Source organism: Dama dama, chromosome 11 (genome assembly GCF_033118175.1).
Source record: "Dama dama isolate Ldn47 chromosome 11, ASM3311817v1, whole genome shotgun sequence".
Lineage (NCBI taxonomy): Eukaryota > Metazoa > Chordata > Mammalia > Artiodactyla > Cervidae > Dama > Dama dama.
In genome coordinates, this window is record NC_083691.1 from 54,864,320 (window position 1) to 54,882,324 (window position 18,005).

The window sequence follows — 18,005 nt, forward strand, 5'->3', positions numbered from 1 at the left end:
TCTTTTCAAAGAAAATCATCTCCTGGTCTGTTGGTCTCACTGTGTAAAGTGAAAGTTGGTCAGTCCTGTCTGACTCTTTGTGACCCCCCGGACTGTAGCTCTCCAGGTTCCTCTGTTCATGGAATTCTCCAGTCGAGAATACTTGAGTGGGCTGCCATGCCCTTCTCCAGGGTACATCAATAATAATAAAACCTACGTTTTGAAACAATATGGTGGGACTTCCCTGGCAGTCCAGTGGTTAAGATTCCGCTCTCCCACTGCAGGGGGGCATGGGTTTGATCCCTGGTCTGAGAACTAAGATTCCGCATGTTGTGCTATATGGCCAAAACAAAACAAAACAAAAAACCAACATGGCCTTTAAAAGCCCAAAAATAACATATATGATCTTGAAGAACAGTCAAAGGACTTATACTGACAGATTTCAAGACTTTTTACATATCTATAATCTGTCATTGGTGCTAATTTAGGCAGATGAACTAAGGAAAAAGTCTAAAGACGGACCCACATTTACACTTAAGATTTATGATAAAGTCACCATGGCAACGAAAGGGGAAAGGATGGCATTGGCAACCATACATATAGAGGGGAGGACCTTGACTTCTCATTCAAGCCGTACACAAAGATGTATTTCAGATGGATTGTAGATCTAAACTTAAAGTAAAACAACAAAGTTTCTAGGACATAATAGATAATATTTTTATGATTTTGGTGTGAGCAAAGATTTCTTAAATAGGATCCAAAGCACTAACAATAAAGAGAAAGAATGATAAAGTAGACTACATTAAAATTAAGATTTTTATTCATGTGACATCATTTGTAAAGTAAAATGGCAAGCCACAAACCTGAAGAAAATATTTGTATTAGATATGTCTGACAAGATCCTCATATCCAGAATATACAAAAAGAGTTAGTCGCTCAGTCATGTTTGACTCTGTGCGACCCCATGGACTGAGGTCTGCCAGGTTCCTCTGTCCATGGGATTTCCCAGGCAAGAATACTGGAATGGGTTGCCATTTCCTTCTCCAAGAATATACAAAGAACTCATACAAATAATCCATAAGAAAAAAGTTTCATCCATGGGAAAACTTAATATTGTAAAAATATTAATTCTTCAAGAGAAAAGTAGATAAAAGACTTGAACAAGTACTTCATAAAAGAAAATATCCAAATAGCCAAGAAGCATGTGAAAAAGTAGTCAGCAAGATTAGTCATTGGGGAAATATGAATTAAAACCATAATAAGTTTCCAATATGCACCCACCAGAATGGCTAAACCTAGTAAAATATATATTGACAGTACCAGATATGGAAGAGAATGTAGAGTGATAGAACTATTGTATACTATTAGTGGGATTGTAAATTGATATATGATCATTTTGTAAAACTCACTGCAATATCTAATAAAGCTGAACAAATGCATATTCCATAACCCAGTAATTACACTTCTAGGACTCAAGAGAAGTGAATATCCAATGAGGTAGAAAACAATGTTCCTAGCAACATCATTTGTATTGGCCAAAAAATGTGAAACTACTCAAACATGGACATCACCAGATGGTCAATAATGAAATTAGATTGATTATATTCTTTGTAGCCAAAAATAGAGCTCTATACAGTCAGCAAAAATAAGATCAGGAGCTGACTGTGGCTCAGATCATGAACTCCTTCTTGCCAAATTCAGACTTAAATTGAGGAAAGTATGGAAAACCACTAGACCATTCAGGTATGACCGAAATCAAATCCCTTACAATTGTAGAGTAGAAGTGACAAATAGATTCAAGGGATTAGATCTAACAGACAGAGTGCCTGAAGAACTATGGACAGAAGTTCGTGACACTGTATAGGAGGCAGTGATCAAGACCATTCTCAAGAAAAAAAGAATTCAAAGAGGCAAAATGGTTGTCTGAGGAGGACTTACAAATAGCTGAGAAAAGAAGAGAAGCGAAAGGTAAAGGAGAAAAGGAAAGATATACCCATTTGAATGCAGAGTTCCAAAGAAGAGCAAGGAGAGATAAGAAAGCCTTCCTCAGTGATCAGTGCAAAGAAATAGAGGAAAACAATAGAATGGGAAAGACTAGAGATGTCTTCAAGAAAATTAGAGATACCCAGGGAACATTTCATGCAAAGATGGGTACAATAAAGGACAGAAATGGCATGGACCTAACAGAAATAGAAGATATTAAGAAGAGGTGGCAAGAATACACAGAACTATCTAAAAAAATCTTCATGACCCAGATAATCATGATGGTGTGATCACTCACCTAGAAATAATATTACCCAAAAGAGGATGAAAAATACTGTATGATTCCACTTATATGTAGCTCAAAAACAGGCAAAACTAATCTCTCATGATAAGCGTCAGGATATGGACTACTTTTGGGGAAAGGTAAAGATGAGGAGTTTGTTATGGACAGGGAAGCCTGGCATGCTATGATTCATGGGGTCGCAAAGAGTCGGACACGAGTGAGTGACGGAACTAACTAACTAACTAAAGATGAGAAGAGCATGAAGTTTGTTGTTAATCTTCATCTTGGTGGACACCGACATGTTCCATTGGTGAGAATTCATTCAACTGTGCACTTACACTGTTTTGCAGTTTTGTGTACGTATGTTTGACATGTTGTTAAACGAAGGGAGCTCAAACCATTGCCCTGTGACAACCTAGAAGGGTGGGAGGTGGGAGGGAGGCTCAAGAGGGAGGGGGCAGATGAATACCTATGGCTGACTCATGTTGATGTTTGGCAGAAACCAGCACAATATTGTAAAGCAAGTATCCTCCAGTTAAAAATAAATCAATTTTAAAAATAAAGAAAAAAATTTCTTAATAAAAGATCTTCCTTCTTCACCTATAACCCCAAAGTCCCTCCTGGTTTCCTTGTATTTATTTATTCAGTTTTAATCATTTCTGGCTGTGCTGGATCTTTGTTTTTGCTCGTGAGCCTTCTCTAGTTGGGGTGGGGGCTACCCTCTAGTTGCCTAGTCCCTCTAATACTGGGGGCTACTCTCTAGTTGTGGTGCACAGGCCTCTTATTGCAGTAGCTTTTCCTGTCATAGAGCATGGGCTCTAGAGCACAGGCTCAGTAGTTGCGGCATACGGGCTTAGTGGCCCCTCGGTATGTGGGATCTTCCAGGACCAGGGATTGAACCCATGTCCCCTGCATTGGCAGGCAGATTCTTTACTAGTGGATCACCAGGGAAGTCCCTGTTTGTCTATCTTGCATACAGTGGTGTGTACCTCTTAATCCCAAACTCCAAATTTATCCCTCCCCTCTTCCTCTTTGGGAACCATAAGTTTGTTTTTTGTGAGATGACCCTCATTCTTATCTTCCTCTTCCACATACAGTTCAATTGTCAATCCCAGGAAGACCTACCAGCCTCCACACCATGTTAAATAAGAAATAAAAATCAGGTTAAGAGGATTTTATTTAACATTTCCCTATTTGGGGACCTTGGGGTTGTTTCTAGCTGTTCACTGTGATAATGACAGTTCTACGGGTTTCCTCGTGTACCTGGTCATTTCCTAAGTATAAAATCCTAGAAAACACAGAGTTGAGTCAAAGCATTTACACTTTTAAAGACTTTATTCACAGGTATTGCCACACTTCTCTTCAGAAATATTACACAAGGGCATGCCCAGCAGCTGTATGTTTCTCAGCACTGGGGCCAAAGCTGGATGTTGTTCTTCTTTTCTACCTTTGCCAACTGATAGATGATAAATGGTCTCTCTCTGCTGTCTCAATTTGCATTTCTTCGAGGTTGATGGGTGTGGTAGGTTGATGATGGCTCACTCCCAAAGATATGTCTAGGTACTAATCCCTGTAACCTGTGAATGTGACCTTATAAGGAAATGGGGTCTTTGCAGGTGTGGTTAAGTTAAGGGTTTTTTTTTAAGTTAAGGATCTTGATGGGGAGATTAATCAAGATGATCTGGGTGGGCCCTAAATGACATCACAGTGTCCTTTCTCATAAGAAGGAAGCAGAGAATGAGATTTGACAATGACAAATGAGAAGGCAACGTGACCACAGAGGCAGAAACTAGAGTGATGAGATGGCAAGAGCGCCGGCAGCTACCAGAAGTTGGAAGAGGCAAGGAGTACCTTGTTCCTGGAGCTTCAGAGGGAATGTGATCCTGCCAACACCATGATTTTGATTTAGTGCAACTCATTTTGGACTTCCGGCCTGGAGAACAGTGAGAAAATACATTTCTGGTGTTTTAAGCCACCAAGTTTGCAATGACTTGCTATAGCAACCATGAGAAACTGATGCAATGGATTTTTCACATATTTCTGGACCACATGAAAAACCTTCTGACTTTTAAAAGCTTGTAAAAATGAAATGTCATGCAGTAATATGAACCGCATAATTCTATTTCCATGAGTAAACATATACAGTATGTTTGTATATGTGTTTGCATGTGTACATAACTGTTTAAGAAACTATCTGGGAGAATATACACCAAACTAGTAACAATGATTAACTGCAGGTAGGTGTGGGAAGGAGGGAAAGAGTAATTTTAACTTAAAAAATTTTTTTTAATGTTATTTATTTAGTTTTTGGCTGCGCTGGGTCTTCATTGCTGCTCACGCTTTTCTCTAGTTGCAGCGAACTCGGGCTACTCTTCATTGAGGTGCTTGGGCTTCTTACTTGAGTGGTTTCTCTTGTTTTGAAGCACAGGCTCTAGGTGGGTGAACTTCAGTGGTTGTGGCTCAAGGGTTTTCTCTAGTTGCAATGAGCAGAGGGTACTCTCTAGCTGAGGTGTGTGGGCTTCTCACTGTGGTGGTTTCTCTTGTTGCAGAGCACAGGCTCCAGGCCCACTGGCTTCAGCAGTTATGGCTCTTGGGTTCTAGAGCTCCAGCTCAGTAGTTGTGGCCCACTGGCTTCGTTGCTCCTCGGCATGTGAGATCTTCCCCAAACAGGGATCAAACCCATATCCCCTCATTAGCAGTGGGACTCTTAAATACTGGACCACCAGGGAAGCGGTAGTCTTACTTTTTAAGTAAGTGAAGTCTTACTTTTTACTCAAGACACTGCTCATAGATGTAGCTCAATTGTTTGAAGAAGCTTTATCAGACTATATTTATGTGTGTGACAATCAGACTATAATTGTGTGAAAATATAGGTAAGTCATATCTGCTTGCTGTATATAATAAAATATGTAGAAAGCAGAAAACAAAACTGTCCCTCTCCTCTCACTTATCCCCTTTCCCAGAAATATTTATTGATAATAATAATTTGGTGCGCATCTTCTCACACTTTTTTCTATGAATAAACAAATGCCAGATGCCATTTTTCAAGAACAAAAATGAAGAGTGGGTACCATATACATTTTTACTTAAGGGTGTTTCTTCACAATCATTCCTGCATCCTTACCTGCTTCATTCTCCCCAGTGGGTTGTTCCACGGACTTTCACTGTAATAAGACTCAGAACTCTTTATAAACCTCCCTGATGGTTTCAACTTCCCAGGTGGTACAGTGGTAAAGAATCCACCTGCTAACGCAGGAGATACAGGAGAGGCGGGTTGGATCCCTCGGTTAGGAAGATCCCCTGGGGTAGGAAATGGCAACCCACTCCAGGATTCTTGTCTGGGAAATCCCATGGACAGAGGAACCTACTGTCCTTGGGGTCGCAAAGAGTGGGACAGGATTGAGCGATTAAACACACACACACAAACACACACAGAGGCTGCTTGGAACTTTCTTGTGTCTGTGACTTTGACCATATGTGTACACGTCACTGGAGAAAACGCCTCTCTCAGTCGTCTTTAAAATTGTTTTAAGTATTCCCATTCTGCCTTTTAAAACAGATGCTCTCACCAATAGTTCCCTACTGCGAAAGACACAAGATTCACTTTTTCAAACTTTGCCGAACTGGGTGGAGAGACGATATTTGAATGTTATCACAGGAGGCATCTGGCATTTCTTTAAGCATGCGGCCGGCTGGGCATTTTTCATACGATCACTGGCTCCCAAGGCAGCCTCGTGAACGCTTCAGAGGTCACTGGGTCATTTTCCTTCACAACGAATCAAATCCGAATTCTTTCTGAACCCTGCACCGCAAGTTACTCGATTAAGCACCCGGTCTGGAACTATGGGGCGAAGGTGATTTGGGGGATTTCAGCCTGGGTGACTCTGGACAGCTGAACAAAGTTGAAAACCTGAACTGGGGCGGGGGGAGCGTTGGAACCCCACAGGAAAGAGAGGAGCGGGAGGCCGCCGGGCATATTCCGGGTGCCCTAGGCAGGCAAGAGCGATCAAGCCGGGCGGGATCCAGCGCTTCGAGGACTCCAGGCACCGAAGGTCCGGGCAGGTCCGAAGCTTTCCCGCAGGGGGCAGTGCCGCCCGCTAGCGCGCGGATCCGGTGGGAGGGGGTGTGGAGCTGCTGCGGAGTTCTCGGGGTTCTCGAGAAGAAAGTTAGGGGATGCCTAGGGGTGGGGGCGGGACCCGAGCGGTCGGCCCAGAGCCGGGCGGGGGGCAGGCCCGCGGGGGTGCGGGATGGGGCTTCGGGGAAGGGGTCCGGGTGAGTCTGGGGGCCAGGCTGTGCGCGCACTGCGGGGAGGCGCAGCCTGGGAAGGTGTGAGCGAGCGGCGTGCGAGTGTGAGGGCGAGTGTGTGCGCGCCGGGGCTCTCCGCGTTCCGCGAGGCGCGCGGGTGTCAGCTTGCAGCCGGGGCTCCTCCCTCCGGCCCCCCTGCCCCGCGCGCCGGTCCCTCCTTCCTTCCCCGCTCGCCCCTCCCCGGCGGGCCAGGCGCTGGGACGCCCCGGTGGAGCAGGCGGCGGCGGCAGCAGCGAGTTGGGGAGCCCCGGGCTCCGCGCTGCCCTAGGGGCCGGAGCCGAGCCGCCCCCGCCCCCGTCCGGTCGCGCCGGCCCCGCTTCCCGCCGGGCCACGCCCTGTCAAAACTTTGTTGCTGCAGCCGCCGGGGCGGCGAGCGGAGCAGGCCGGCGAACGGGAGGGAGGGAGGGAGGGGCGGGCGCCGGGCCGGGCCGGGCGCGGGCGGCGAGGGGCTCGGAGAGCGGCGGCCCCGGCCCGCGGCCCCACCATGCCCCAGCTCGGTGGCGGCGGCGGCGGCTCGGGAGGCGGCAGCGGCGGCTCGGGCGCCGGGGCAGCCGGCGGAGGGGACGACCTCGGGGCCAACGACGAGCTGATCCCCTTCCAGGACGAGGGAGGCGAGGAGCAGGAGCCGAGCAGCGACAGCGCGTCGGCGCAGCGGGACCTGGACGAAGTCAAGTCGTCCCTGGTCAACGAGTCGGAGAACCAGAGCAGCAGCTCGGACTCGGAGGTGAGGAAGCCCCCGTGGCCGACCCTGGGGACCCCGGCCCGGCGCCCGCTCACCCGCCCTCGCCTTTGTGTCTCCTTCGCAGGCGGAGAGGCGCCCGCAGCCCGCCCGGGACGCTTTCCAGAAGCCACGGGACTATTTCGCCGAAGGTACGTGCGGGTCCGGGCTGTCCCCCGCTTCTGGCCCCGCTGCGCTTGGCGCCTCGGCTCGGGTCGCCCTCGGTCCCCCTCGTCCCGGTGGCCGTGCCCCTGCTCTTCGCCCCCGTCGGCCTCAGCCGTCCTGGGGCGCGCGTGGGGGGCGCTTGGATTCCCGGTCCCCGCCCCAGGACCCCTTACCGAGGCGCTGTCCGGAGGGCCCCGGCCTCACCCCCGCCTTGGTTTTACCGGCAGTGAGAAGGCCCCAGGACGGCGCGTTCTTTAAGGGGCCCCCCTACCCTGGCTACCCGTTCCTGATGATCCCGGACCTGAGCAGTCCGTACCTTCCCAACGGACCCCTGTCTCCCGGAGGAGCGCGCACGGTGAGTGCCCGTCCCGCCGCGCCCCGGCGCGCGGGCGGTCGGGGCCCGAGAGATGCGCCCCCGGGCTCGGCGACGGGGTGGGGGATGGGGCCGTCCCGGGAGGATCCCGGGCAGAACTTGCTTACGGAGATGAACCACTCCGGCAGTCGAGGGTTAGGCTGCGCTGGGAGTGCCTGGAACATTCCCTTACATTCTCCCCTTTGGCTGGGGAGCCGCTTCGGGGTCCACTTCTGGCGTTCTCCTTGGTGTCCAGAATTCTTTGCTCGCGCTAAAGAAAAACTTGGATTTGTGCCGGTTGGGCGGGAGTGTGTGTTGAGCGAGGCGTGGAGGGGGGAGGTGGTCTTGCTTTCTTCCTGGAAATCGGTCCGCTTTCCCTGGCAGTTGGGCAGTGGGGCCGGGGGAGGTGGGTTGGCGACGCTGCCCCGCGACTCTAGCTTCCCTGGGCTGCTAAGAGTCGGTTCCTAAGAAACCCAGTATTCGTGGCGGGTTATTCACACACACACACATACACACACACCCTCCCCACCCCCATCCCTTGCGCTGGGGCCTCAACTTTTCTGTAGAGCTCGGGATTTTAAACTCGCCGAGATGATTTCGAGGGCGAATCGAGGCATTCTTCAAGTTGAGGAACTTGGCTTTTTCTCCCTTTGTTGCCGGCTTTTCTCATTTAAAGCGAGCGCTGCGACACTTTAAACCTGTTAATGGGCGCGCATTGTGTGCTGCGCGCTGGCATTTAGAGCGGTGATTAAGCAAATTGACCGGGCCGCAGACGACGTGCAAATGAGGGCGGATTCCTTCGCCCCCTCCCAGGCTCTAACTCCCGCCCCCCGCGTCGCGAGGGCTGCAGCCCTTTGGGCTGGCCGGGTTTTTTGTGTGTATGTGTGTGTGTGCCCTGAGCTGCCACCCCACCCGAGGGCCCCCAGCCCGGGTGCTAGGTCCGCTGGCAGATCTTGGGTGAACGCCTACCTACTACGTGCCAGGCTCTTGCGCGCTGCTTGGGCGCCTCGCACAGCACAGTGGTTCTCTTTGCTTCCTGCCCAGTTTCCCAGCGCCTGCCAGTTCGTGCTTGATTCGGGGTGGGAGGTGTTTGGCTCCTTAAGAGCTGGCCGGACAAACTCACTTTATGCTCAAGTTGCCCTTCAATGACGATCACAGTTAAAGGGCTGCCTGGGAAACGCTGGTGCTGAATGGACCGTCCCTGCTGTCGTGGTCCAGCGGTCCGTGGAGAGCGGAGACGTGTGCGGAGGTTCAGAGGGGTCGCTCGGCAGGCCCCTGGGGCGTGCAAGTGGAGGCTGAGGACTCTGACCAACCTAGAGCGGAGTGGGGCCACACAGCTTTCCCTTTCAAGCAGGGAAGACCCTGCATCCTTGGCCCTGCCTTGGAGCATCCTGGGGCCTCCCGAATATAAGTCCTGAAATGAAATATAAATGAATATAATATATAATATATATAAATGAATATAAATCCTGAAATGAAATGAAATGAAATATAAGCTGAAATGGGACATCTGGCAGTTGCTTTTTCTCATTCATATAAAAAGAAAGAAGGTGTCAGTAAAAGTTGAGCAAAACAAGCCTTTGTTTAGGTTTTCACAGATTCTCGTAGGTGTCCACAGATGTAATTCAGTTCCGAAGGTTTTAGTAGGGTTTCTGTAATTGTGTGTGAGGTCACACTACCGCAGTCCCGTTTCTCCCTTTTACCTTTAGATGTCTGGGAAAAGGAGTTTGGCATTTCTGTGACTCAGCACCGATCTAGATCCATGTCCTGATGCAGATAAAGTCACCAGAAGTGTTCCAAATATCACCAGTTATTTGACTGGATCTGGCTCTCTCCCGTTTCTCACTGCATGCTAAGTAGCTTCATTCGTGTCTGACTCTTTGCCATGGACTGTAGCCCGACAGGCTCCTCTGTCCGTGGGATTTTCCAGGCAAGAATACGGGAGTGGGTTTCTGGTGACAGAATGGTGACAGCTCCCTGTCTTCCTATGCTGTTCGTCCCCTCCCTCTCAAGAGCCCTGAAGTGGGACAGATTTTGTTTGTGTCAGTCCCCTCCTTCCTGCTACCATCTTTTACCACCCTTCTTTCTTTTTACCATTTTACATCTTCTTTTACTAAGAGCTCCGAAAGGCTGCTTCTTTTTGGTCCTGGGGCTTCCTGATTACTATATCCAGACCTGCATGGACTTTTGGAGTCCTCCTTGGTGGAAGCTGAACTTTCCCCTCTGCATGCTTTTGACTTTTTCCTGCTCATCCCTTCAGCTGTTCCTTGCCTGAGTCCATGTTGCCATCCTGCTTTTTCAGCCTCCAAGAACACTCACCCTCTCCCTGTTACCCTTCATAGGAGACTTGGTATGTCTCATCTCACTCTTCTGTTTCTATCTTGCCTCCCCGGTGAATTGCCCTTGGAGAAGTAAGTTCAATGCCTCCATGGATTCTGTGCCACTTATGTGTCTGTCATTGGGTTTTGACCTGCCTGGTTACGGAGTTCATTGATGTTTCCTGCATTTATATCAGCTCAGTAGAACCTGCTAATTTGATCCTGTGTTTGGGCATCAGTGACTGTTAGTTAAGCACTTGATTGTGTGAACTCTCAGATTGAGATGATGCTTTTCTGCTGAATGATTATATTAGTGAGATTAATGTGATTCTCACTGAAGGCAAACTATAGGTGCAGACAAAGTGGCCCTTTGTGGAGATCCCTGCCTGGTAAAATGTTTTAAGTGGATATTGGGAGGAAAGAAGAGGGAGGAAGGTGGCTGAAGGGTGAGGGGAGTGGTGCCTGGAATGTATGACCTGTTCTCTGGTTTAGCAGCCTTGGTCTTTTTTGGTTTCACCTCCAAGTTTCACAAGCCTGGACTGGCTGCTCTGAGGTCTATAAGTGGTATAAAACCAGGCAACCTCAGTTCTCTTCTGCTTGGAAATATCAAACCAGAGGCAAAAATGAGATTTGGCTGGAGTGTTTTCAGAGTATTAATTGACCCTAGGAATAGCGAACAGCAGGGCTGCAGCACCCTCGCCCACTGGCAAAATTCCTTCTGGGACAACTGGGGGCCAGCCAGTCCTCCAGTCTGGCTGTTTCCTCCCCACGCGTTGTGTCCTTTGCCCTCCAATCTGGCTTGGCTGGGAAGTGGCCTCTTCCTGAGCCTCTTTAGAGAAGAGGTCCCCTTAACCTGGGGCGTGTGCCAAGGCTCTGAGCCGTGATTCATTCTCCTCTGGAGCCCGGGGGGACCCTGTGGCCTGTGAAGAGAGGACTAACTGCCGCAAACCACCTTTCACTCCTTCCAAGAGTCACCCAAAATTATACATTCATTCATGAAAAGACTTCACCAGTTTATTAAACCACCTCGGTGCTGTTGACTAGAATTTTGTTAGGAAAATGTAAGTCAACGCAGAAGAAAGCAGATGTCAAAAATAGCCTGACGAGTCAGAACCAAAGAGAAAACGCGGAGTGTGGTTCAGCGAGCGAGCTACAAAGTGATAGGAGTTTTGAGCGTGACCGTAGTGTGAGTGCTAAGGACATTTTGGAAAAGAACGGTTGCAGGTAGAGTCACTGAGGAAATCGATAGTTTGGGCTCCTATTTATAAATTTTAGAATTACTGTTGTGCTGCTCAAGCTCCAAGTTATTCATTCATACATTTCTCAGGCCATCACAACTCAAATTTCTGTATGCAGTTCCTCTGTCTTCTAAACGTGGGCCCATTTTTTAAGTCCTTGGCATCCCATTGCATCCCATGGGCAATCTTGCTGATATCTGATACAGAGGAACCCAAGCAGAAATCTTTGTGTATGTGTTAGAGTTTTCTGGGGTTTTTTTGGAGTTGTATGTAAAAGCCCAGTCAAACTTTTTCTTTTGGAAGATCAGTGTAAAAGATCAGTATAAACATGCTGCTTTTGGGAAAGTTCTTTTAAGCCATTTCATCTAAATATAACTTCTGTTCCATTTTTTTCTAAATATAACTCAGTGTTTAATGAGGTCTTTTCACATGGATTGAGCATTTACGAGTGCCCTGTCTGCGTTGCTGAAGTTTTGGCACTTAGGTTGCTGGGGTGACAGTTAGTGACAGACTCTGCAGAGTCCCTTTTCTTTGAGTGGGTGGATCCAGCAGGGAATACCTGCTTGCTCTGTTATAGTTTTGCAAAGTTGGTTTCATTCTTCATTGATCTCACTTCTAGGGAATCTTGAGGAGAAAGTAGGTTAGTGCCTGTATACACACACATCTAACCTACAACGCAGAGTGTCCCAGGCTTTACAGTGATGTGCAGAGTTACCCCAAAAATTGTGGCATAAAAAAGGAATTTAAATGATTATCTCACTGGAAAATGCATTATGCAAAGATCCTACTTATATTCCAAGTTAGAGTCCTTTTTTACTGGCTAAGCTGAGGAAATTCAGATTGGCATCCTTAAGATAAGGTCGTAACTCCTCGACTTCATCTGATGTTTATTGAGGACTTATCATGGCCAATGACTAAGGGGCTGTGAGAGTTAGGATGAATTAGAACCAACTTTGCCCTGAAGGACTTAAAAAGTGAGTTAGGAAGAAGTAATGTTAGTACAGACCATTAGGAAGGCTCTTGTTAAGAGTCAAGCTAGTTCAGAGGAAAATTTGAAGAATAAAGAGTAGAAAAATTGTTTGGGGCTGGCATGGTCAAGGAAAGCAGGTAAAGGAAACTGTTTTAAATTGGTCCCTGTCACTCACCATTCTTTAGTTCAAAGTACTTCTTGTTGAGGGACTTCCCTGGTAATCCAGTGGTTAAGACTTCACCTTCCAGTGCAGAGGTCATGGGTTTGATCCCTGGTTAGGAAGCTAAGATCCCGTATGCCTCCTGGCCAAAAACCCCCAAAAGATAAAACAAGCAATATTGTAACAAAGTAATTCTTGTTGACAATAAAAAACTTAAAAGTAGTAAGGTGGTTAGAATGAAAAGTGGAAGTTCTGCACCTCATGTCTTGAGGTAGAAGGCAGCAGAGGGAGAGCAAAGGCATGGAGGAAGGGAAAGGTCAGGGCCGTTTGGGCAATGAAAGTTCTTCCATTGGTCTGGAAAGATAAAGGGCCAGATCTTGAAAGCCAGTGAAGGAATTTGGTCTTATTTAAGAGGCAGCAGAGAACCATCCAAAGTTCTGCTGGGAGGCAATGTGACTTGTACTTGTGCTTAGAAGGATAATAGTGATTGTGGAGAGAGGACCTGGGAGGAGCTAGAATGCTTGGGACACTCAGGGGAGTCCAGGGGTGAGGTGAAAGGGGCTTAGAATATTTGAATGGGAAGGAAGAGTAGGATGTGGGAGACTGGCATGGTTGCTTGAATTTGTGTTTGGAGAGATGGTAGATGGAAGGATGGAAAGGAGGGAGGGAGGGAGGGGGTGGCTGATGTCACAGGTAACTGCTAATGTCAGCCTGGATGACCTGGGGGGTGACTTGGAGCAGATGGGGCCCTGCTCTGCCATCTTTGCCTCCCCAGTGCTGGACGGATGCTTATCGTGAACTGTTTGAGTAATGAAAGCCCACACAAGTTTATCAGAGGCTCTCACTTGGAGGAACTGCTGAGTCTCATTGGTGGCACCTTGAGTTTGAGAGGATATTAAGGGAATAGTTGAAACTGAAGCAATAGGGTGATGCAAGGAGTGGGAGAAGAAAGGAGGGGGAATATCAGAGCAGAGAAATCACTGAGGGAGGATGGAAAGGAACACTTGCTAAGGAGGGAGGAGACCTTAGGTACGGTGATGGCACAGAAGCTGGAGGGAAGAGAGAGGGGAGGGGGGTGTCCTCAGGGTCAGATGCCACAGAGAGAGGCAATAAGAGGACTGAGAAGTCAAAAGGAGCTTTAGGAAGTCACTAATCGGGAAGTAACTGGTGCCCACAGAGAGCAGTATTCAGGTGTGTGGTGATGAGAAAGGTAGGTAGGGGACTTCCAGGGTCCAGTGGCTAAGAATCCGCCTGCCAATGCAAGGGACACAGGTTCGATCCCTAGTCCAGGAGAGATTCCACATACCAAGGAACAACTAAGCCCATATGCCACAGCTACTGAAGCCCGTACACCTAGAGCCTGTGCTCCATAGCAAGAGAGGCCACTTCAATGAGAAGCCTGTGCACCACAACTGGAGAGTAGCCCCCGCTTGGTGAAACCAGAGAAAGCCCAAGTGCAGCAAGGAAGACCCAGCGCAGCCAAAAGTAGAGAAGTTAAGAAAAAAAGGTAGGTAGTCAGGGATAGATACTAGCTTCAGGCTTCTCAGTCAGGCGTTCAGGTGCTATCTCCAGGACTGGTCCTGCAGTGTGGCCCGTCGCTCATTCCTCAGCCAGAACCCACACCAGACTCTACACACACATACACACACACACACACACACACACACACACACACACACACACACGAGCAGCCTTGTATCCTATACACTTCACTTCCGGTTAACCATAACCTCACCAGACTCTACACACACATACACACACACACACACACACACACACACACACACACACACACGAGCAGCCTTGTATCCTATACACTTCACTTCCGGTTAACCATAACCTCACCAGACTCTACACACACATACACACACACACACACACACACACACACACACACACACACACGAGCAGCCTTGTATCCTATACACTTCACTTCCGGTTAACCATAACCTCACCAGACTCTACACACACACACACACACACACACACACACACGAGCAGCCTTGTATCCTATACACTTCACTTCCGGTTAACCATAACCTCACCAGACTCTACACACACACACACACACACACACACACACACACACGAGCAGCCTTGTATCCTATACACTTCACTTCCGGTTAACCATAACCTCACCAGACTCTACACACACACACACACACACACACACACACACACACACACACACACGAGCAGCCTTGTATCCTATACACTTCACTTCCGGTCTACCATAACCTGGAAGGTGTTGGAAAACCAGACTCTGGACAGATGTGCTGTGGCAGATAGAGGGGAAGAGCTGCAGGCTGTGGGGATTCCTTGCAGGATGCTGGAGAGGGAGCTTGTTTGTACAGGGTAGGGTGGAGGGTGAATGGGAGACAGAGGGAGGAAAAGATGAGACTGAGAACTTTGAGAAGAAGGCAGTCTTCTTCCCTTATAGATGGAGGATACTATGCAGCTCCATCTACCAAACAGTAGGTGTTGTCCTCCTGACTTGGCAGGCGAGCCCAAGAATTGAAGAGGATGTAGAAAAATGCAGAGGTGGAGTTGCAGAAATTGAGAACGGAGTGCATTGGTTGGCTAGATGGCTTTGAGATTCTCAGAAAAACCAAGGGCAGGTTGGCTGGGGTTTTTGTTGGCAGTGAGCAAACTACAGGCCCTTTCTCTGTACCCAGTTATAAAGCCAAACTTGTTGGGAACCTTTTAGCTACATGTTAATAATGAAATTGTGCATTGATTGAAAGATATGACACACACTTGGGAAATTTTTCCTCTTTTTATTGTCTGGAGCTGGCTGACTTTGATGGGGGATAGAGGTGGGGGACCAAAACCCAACTCATTTGCAGTCAGGGCCAGATGTTGGGACGTGATAAGTAATTAGGGATGGGAAAGGACTGACCGCATAAAAGCTTGTAGAAAATTGCCCCATGTTGGCTAATCTAATAATGTATTTTTAGAGGCGGTTTTTATATGTTCCATGTTTTATTGTCTTCTCCTAAACTGGATTGGATTAAGGGAGCAATGAAATAATTGCAGTTTCTAAAACCTTGGCATTTGGGAATGAGGGAACATCGGGGAGGTAAGGGGGGCTTGCCTTTTCCTCTATACTGTGTGTGCTGCCCAGGGAACGTCTCTGGGGTACCGGGCAACTTCTTTCTGACATGCTCCGAGTTTTCCCTCAATTTTTCAGACAACTTTAAGGTTCTAAAGGCTTTAGGTTCGGAATCCTAATTCTTTTCTTTTCATTATGTGTATTGTTCAGTCACTAAGTCACTCAGTCACTAAGACTTCTTGTGACCCTATGGACTACAGCACACCAGACTTTCCTGTCCTCTACTGTCTCCCTGAGTTTGCTCAGACTCATGTCCATTGAGTCAGTGATGCCATCCAACCGTCTCATCCTCTGTGATCACCTTCTTCTGCCTTCAATCTTTCCCAGCATCAGTGTCTTTTCCAATGAGTCAGTTCTTCGCATCAGGTGGCCAAAGTATTGGAGCTTCAGCTTCAGCATCAGTCCTCTCAATGAATATTCTGGGTTGATTTCCTTTAGGATGGACTGGTTGGATCTCCTTGTATAGCCTACAGATTTTCAGGGGAAAAATGACCTTTTAGTTTAGAAATACACTTCAGAATTTGAAAATTAAATCATAAAAATGTTTCCCTGAACATGGCTCTTTTCATGAGTTTTTGTGGAAGTAGTAAGGGACCCAGTCACCTGGAGTCCTCAGGACAGGAAATGAAGTCACAGGCACACTTTCAAACCATGCCAGCAGTTTAGAAATCTATTGGAAGTGAAAGTTGCTCTGACTCTTTGCAGCCCCATGGATTATACAGTCCATGGAATTCTCCAGGCCAGAATACTGGAATGGGTAGCTGGTTCCTTCTCCAGGGGATCTTCCCAATCCAGGGATCGAACTGGTGTCTCTTGCATTGTAGGTGGATTCTTTACCAACTGAGCTTCCAGGGAAGCCCCTTAGGAATCTATTGGGTTGTCCAAAAAAGCCGTTCGGGTTTTTCCGTAATATTGTACAGAAAAAGCCAAACAAACTTTTTGGTCAACCCCGTGTTTCATTCAAAAGGAGGAACAAAGCTCTAAGTTTTCATCCCAGTTGAAGAAAATAAGTATAAAATAAGTGTAAACAAAAAATTCAGAGAAGAAGAAACGTTGACTGTCTACTAAATATGTGAATAGTTAAAAACAACCACCATTTTTTGGCCACCAGGTTAACAAAGGTTTTGTCTTACTAAGACCGTTAAATGGCAAATGTGTGGTGAAGTGGGTGTTCTTAGTTGCTGTTCTTGAAGGCTGTTGACAGCCCACCCACCAGGAAAGAACTTGGCAATGGTTCCTAAAACTTGAACACTTGTTACTGCTTCTGACCTGCTAAGAAATAAATACTTGCTATTCCCATTTTGCTGCTGGGCAGACAGACTTGTAGAGGTCAAGTGTCTCTCTAAGGTCACACAACTGGTCATTAACAGCACAAAGATTTGAAATTGGTTGTGAGTGCAAAGTCTGGGTCTTCCCATACCACCCTTGTGACTCTCTACGCATGCCTGATGCCCCTAGCTCCTCCTCCTCCTCTTGGAAGAAGGGCAGGTGACCTTTGTCTTTCTGTTCAGGAATCTGTGAGTTATCAGTTTGAGTGAAGGGCGGGTAGGTTTGTTCCAACTTGGACCTGAGAAGGTAGCTTCCCAAATAAATAGTTGTATAAGTGAGTGAGCAGCTGTGGTTCAAATTCTTCCTCTAGTATACTGTCTATGCTCCACAGGTGTTAAGCAACCTTTAGAGGGCAACCCCAGGAGCTTCACTAGCTTGTTGCCTTCAGAGAAAACAGTGGTTATCTGCTAACATAGACATGAACTTTTCTAAACAGGGTTGAGGGACTGTCTTTCCTGGTTGAAATCAGTGAGGTTTGGAAGAATACACAAGTGTGTCTTGCAAGGAACGAGGCGGGAGGAGCAGGCTGGCTCCTACCCCTGCGATTTGGATTACAACATAGTTTAGTTAACAAACCGAGCTCTGGTGAACCAAGTATGCAAATATTATTTTCTTATTGTGCATTTTGTAAAATATTTTATAAATTGGTTGCTTTTAAACAAGTTCCTTAGAAATTAAAAATCCCCCCCAATCACTTGTAATTCTTGGAGTAAATTGACTGTGAAAGAAGTAAATGCTAAATATTTACACAGAGATTTGCAGACAATGTGTTAGTCCCCATCACCATCCCTTTTCTGTGTGTGTGTGTGTGTGTGTGTGGGCGCGCGCGTGTGTGTAAGATGGTTTAAAATTAGGAATCAGGTAATCTGATACATTTTCATTCGCTTCCCAAATTTACCTTCTAGGTGGTCTCTTTCTGAAAACAATAGCATGGCGGAAAGAATTATAAGGGGCTTCCATGGGTTGCAAAGAGTCGGACATGACTGAGTGCTAACTGCAGAAGTATGGTTAATACAAGTTGGGGAGGCTCCAGAAGTCCTAGCTAAGCCCTCCTGGGAATTTGCATATTACAAGGCACTAATCTTAGTGAGGT

General features: G+C 47.4%; 1 protein-coding gene and 1 long non-coding RNA gene across 2 annotated transcripts in view; one reads left to right on the top strand and one right to left on the bottom strand.

The window, feature by feature from the left end:
• Positions 1-3,644: 3,644 nt before the first annotated feature.
• On the bottom strand, positions 3,645-8,030 carry LOC133064786 (uncharacterized). Its single transcript, XR_009694716.1, has 3 exons — positions 7,914-8,030; positions 4,097-4,178; positions 3,645-3,822 (listed from the first exon to the last, which is right to left on the bottom strand). It is a non-coding gene; the product is annotated as an uncharacterized LOC133064786 (long non-coding RNA).
• The window catches only part of TCF7L1 (transcription factor 7 like 1), a 186,846-nt gene continuing 175,873 nt past the window's right edge, over positions 7,033-18,005 (top strand). Inside the window, exons 1-3 of the mRNA XM_061155241.1 lie at positions 7,033-7,274; positions 7,357-7,420; positions 7,661-7,788. Coding sequence (XP_061011224.1) covers positions 7,035-7,274; positions 7,357-7,420; positions 7,661-7,788 — 432 coding nt within the window. The 5' untranslated portion in view covers positions 7,033-7,034. The remainder of the gene's footprint in view (positions 7,275-7,356; positions 7,421-7,660; positions 7,789-18,005) is intronic.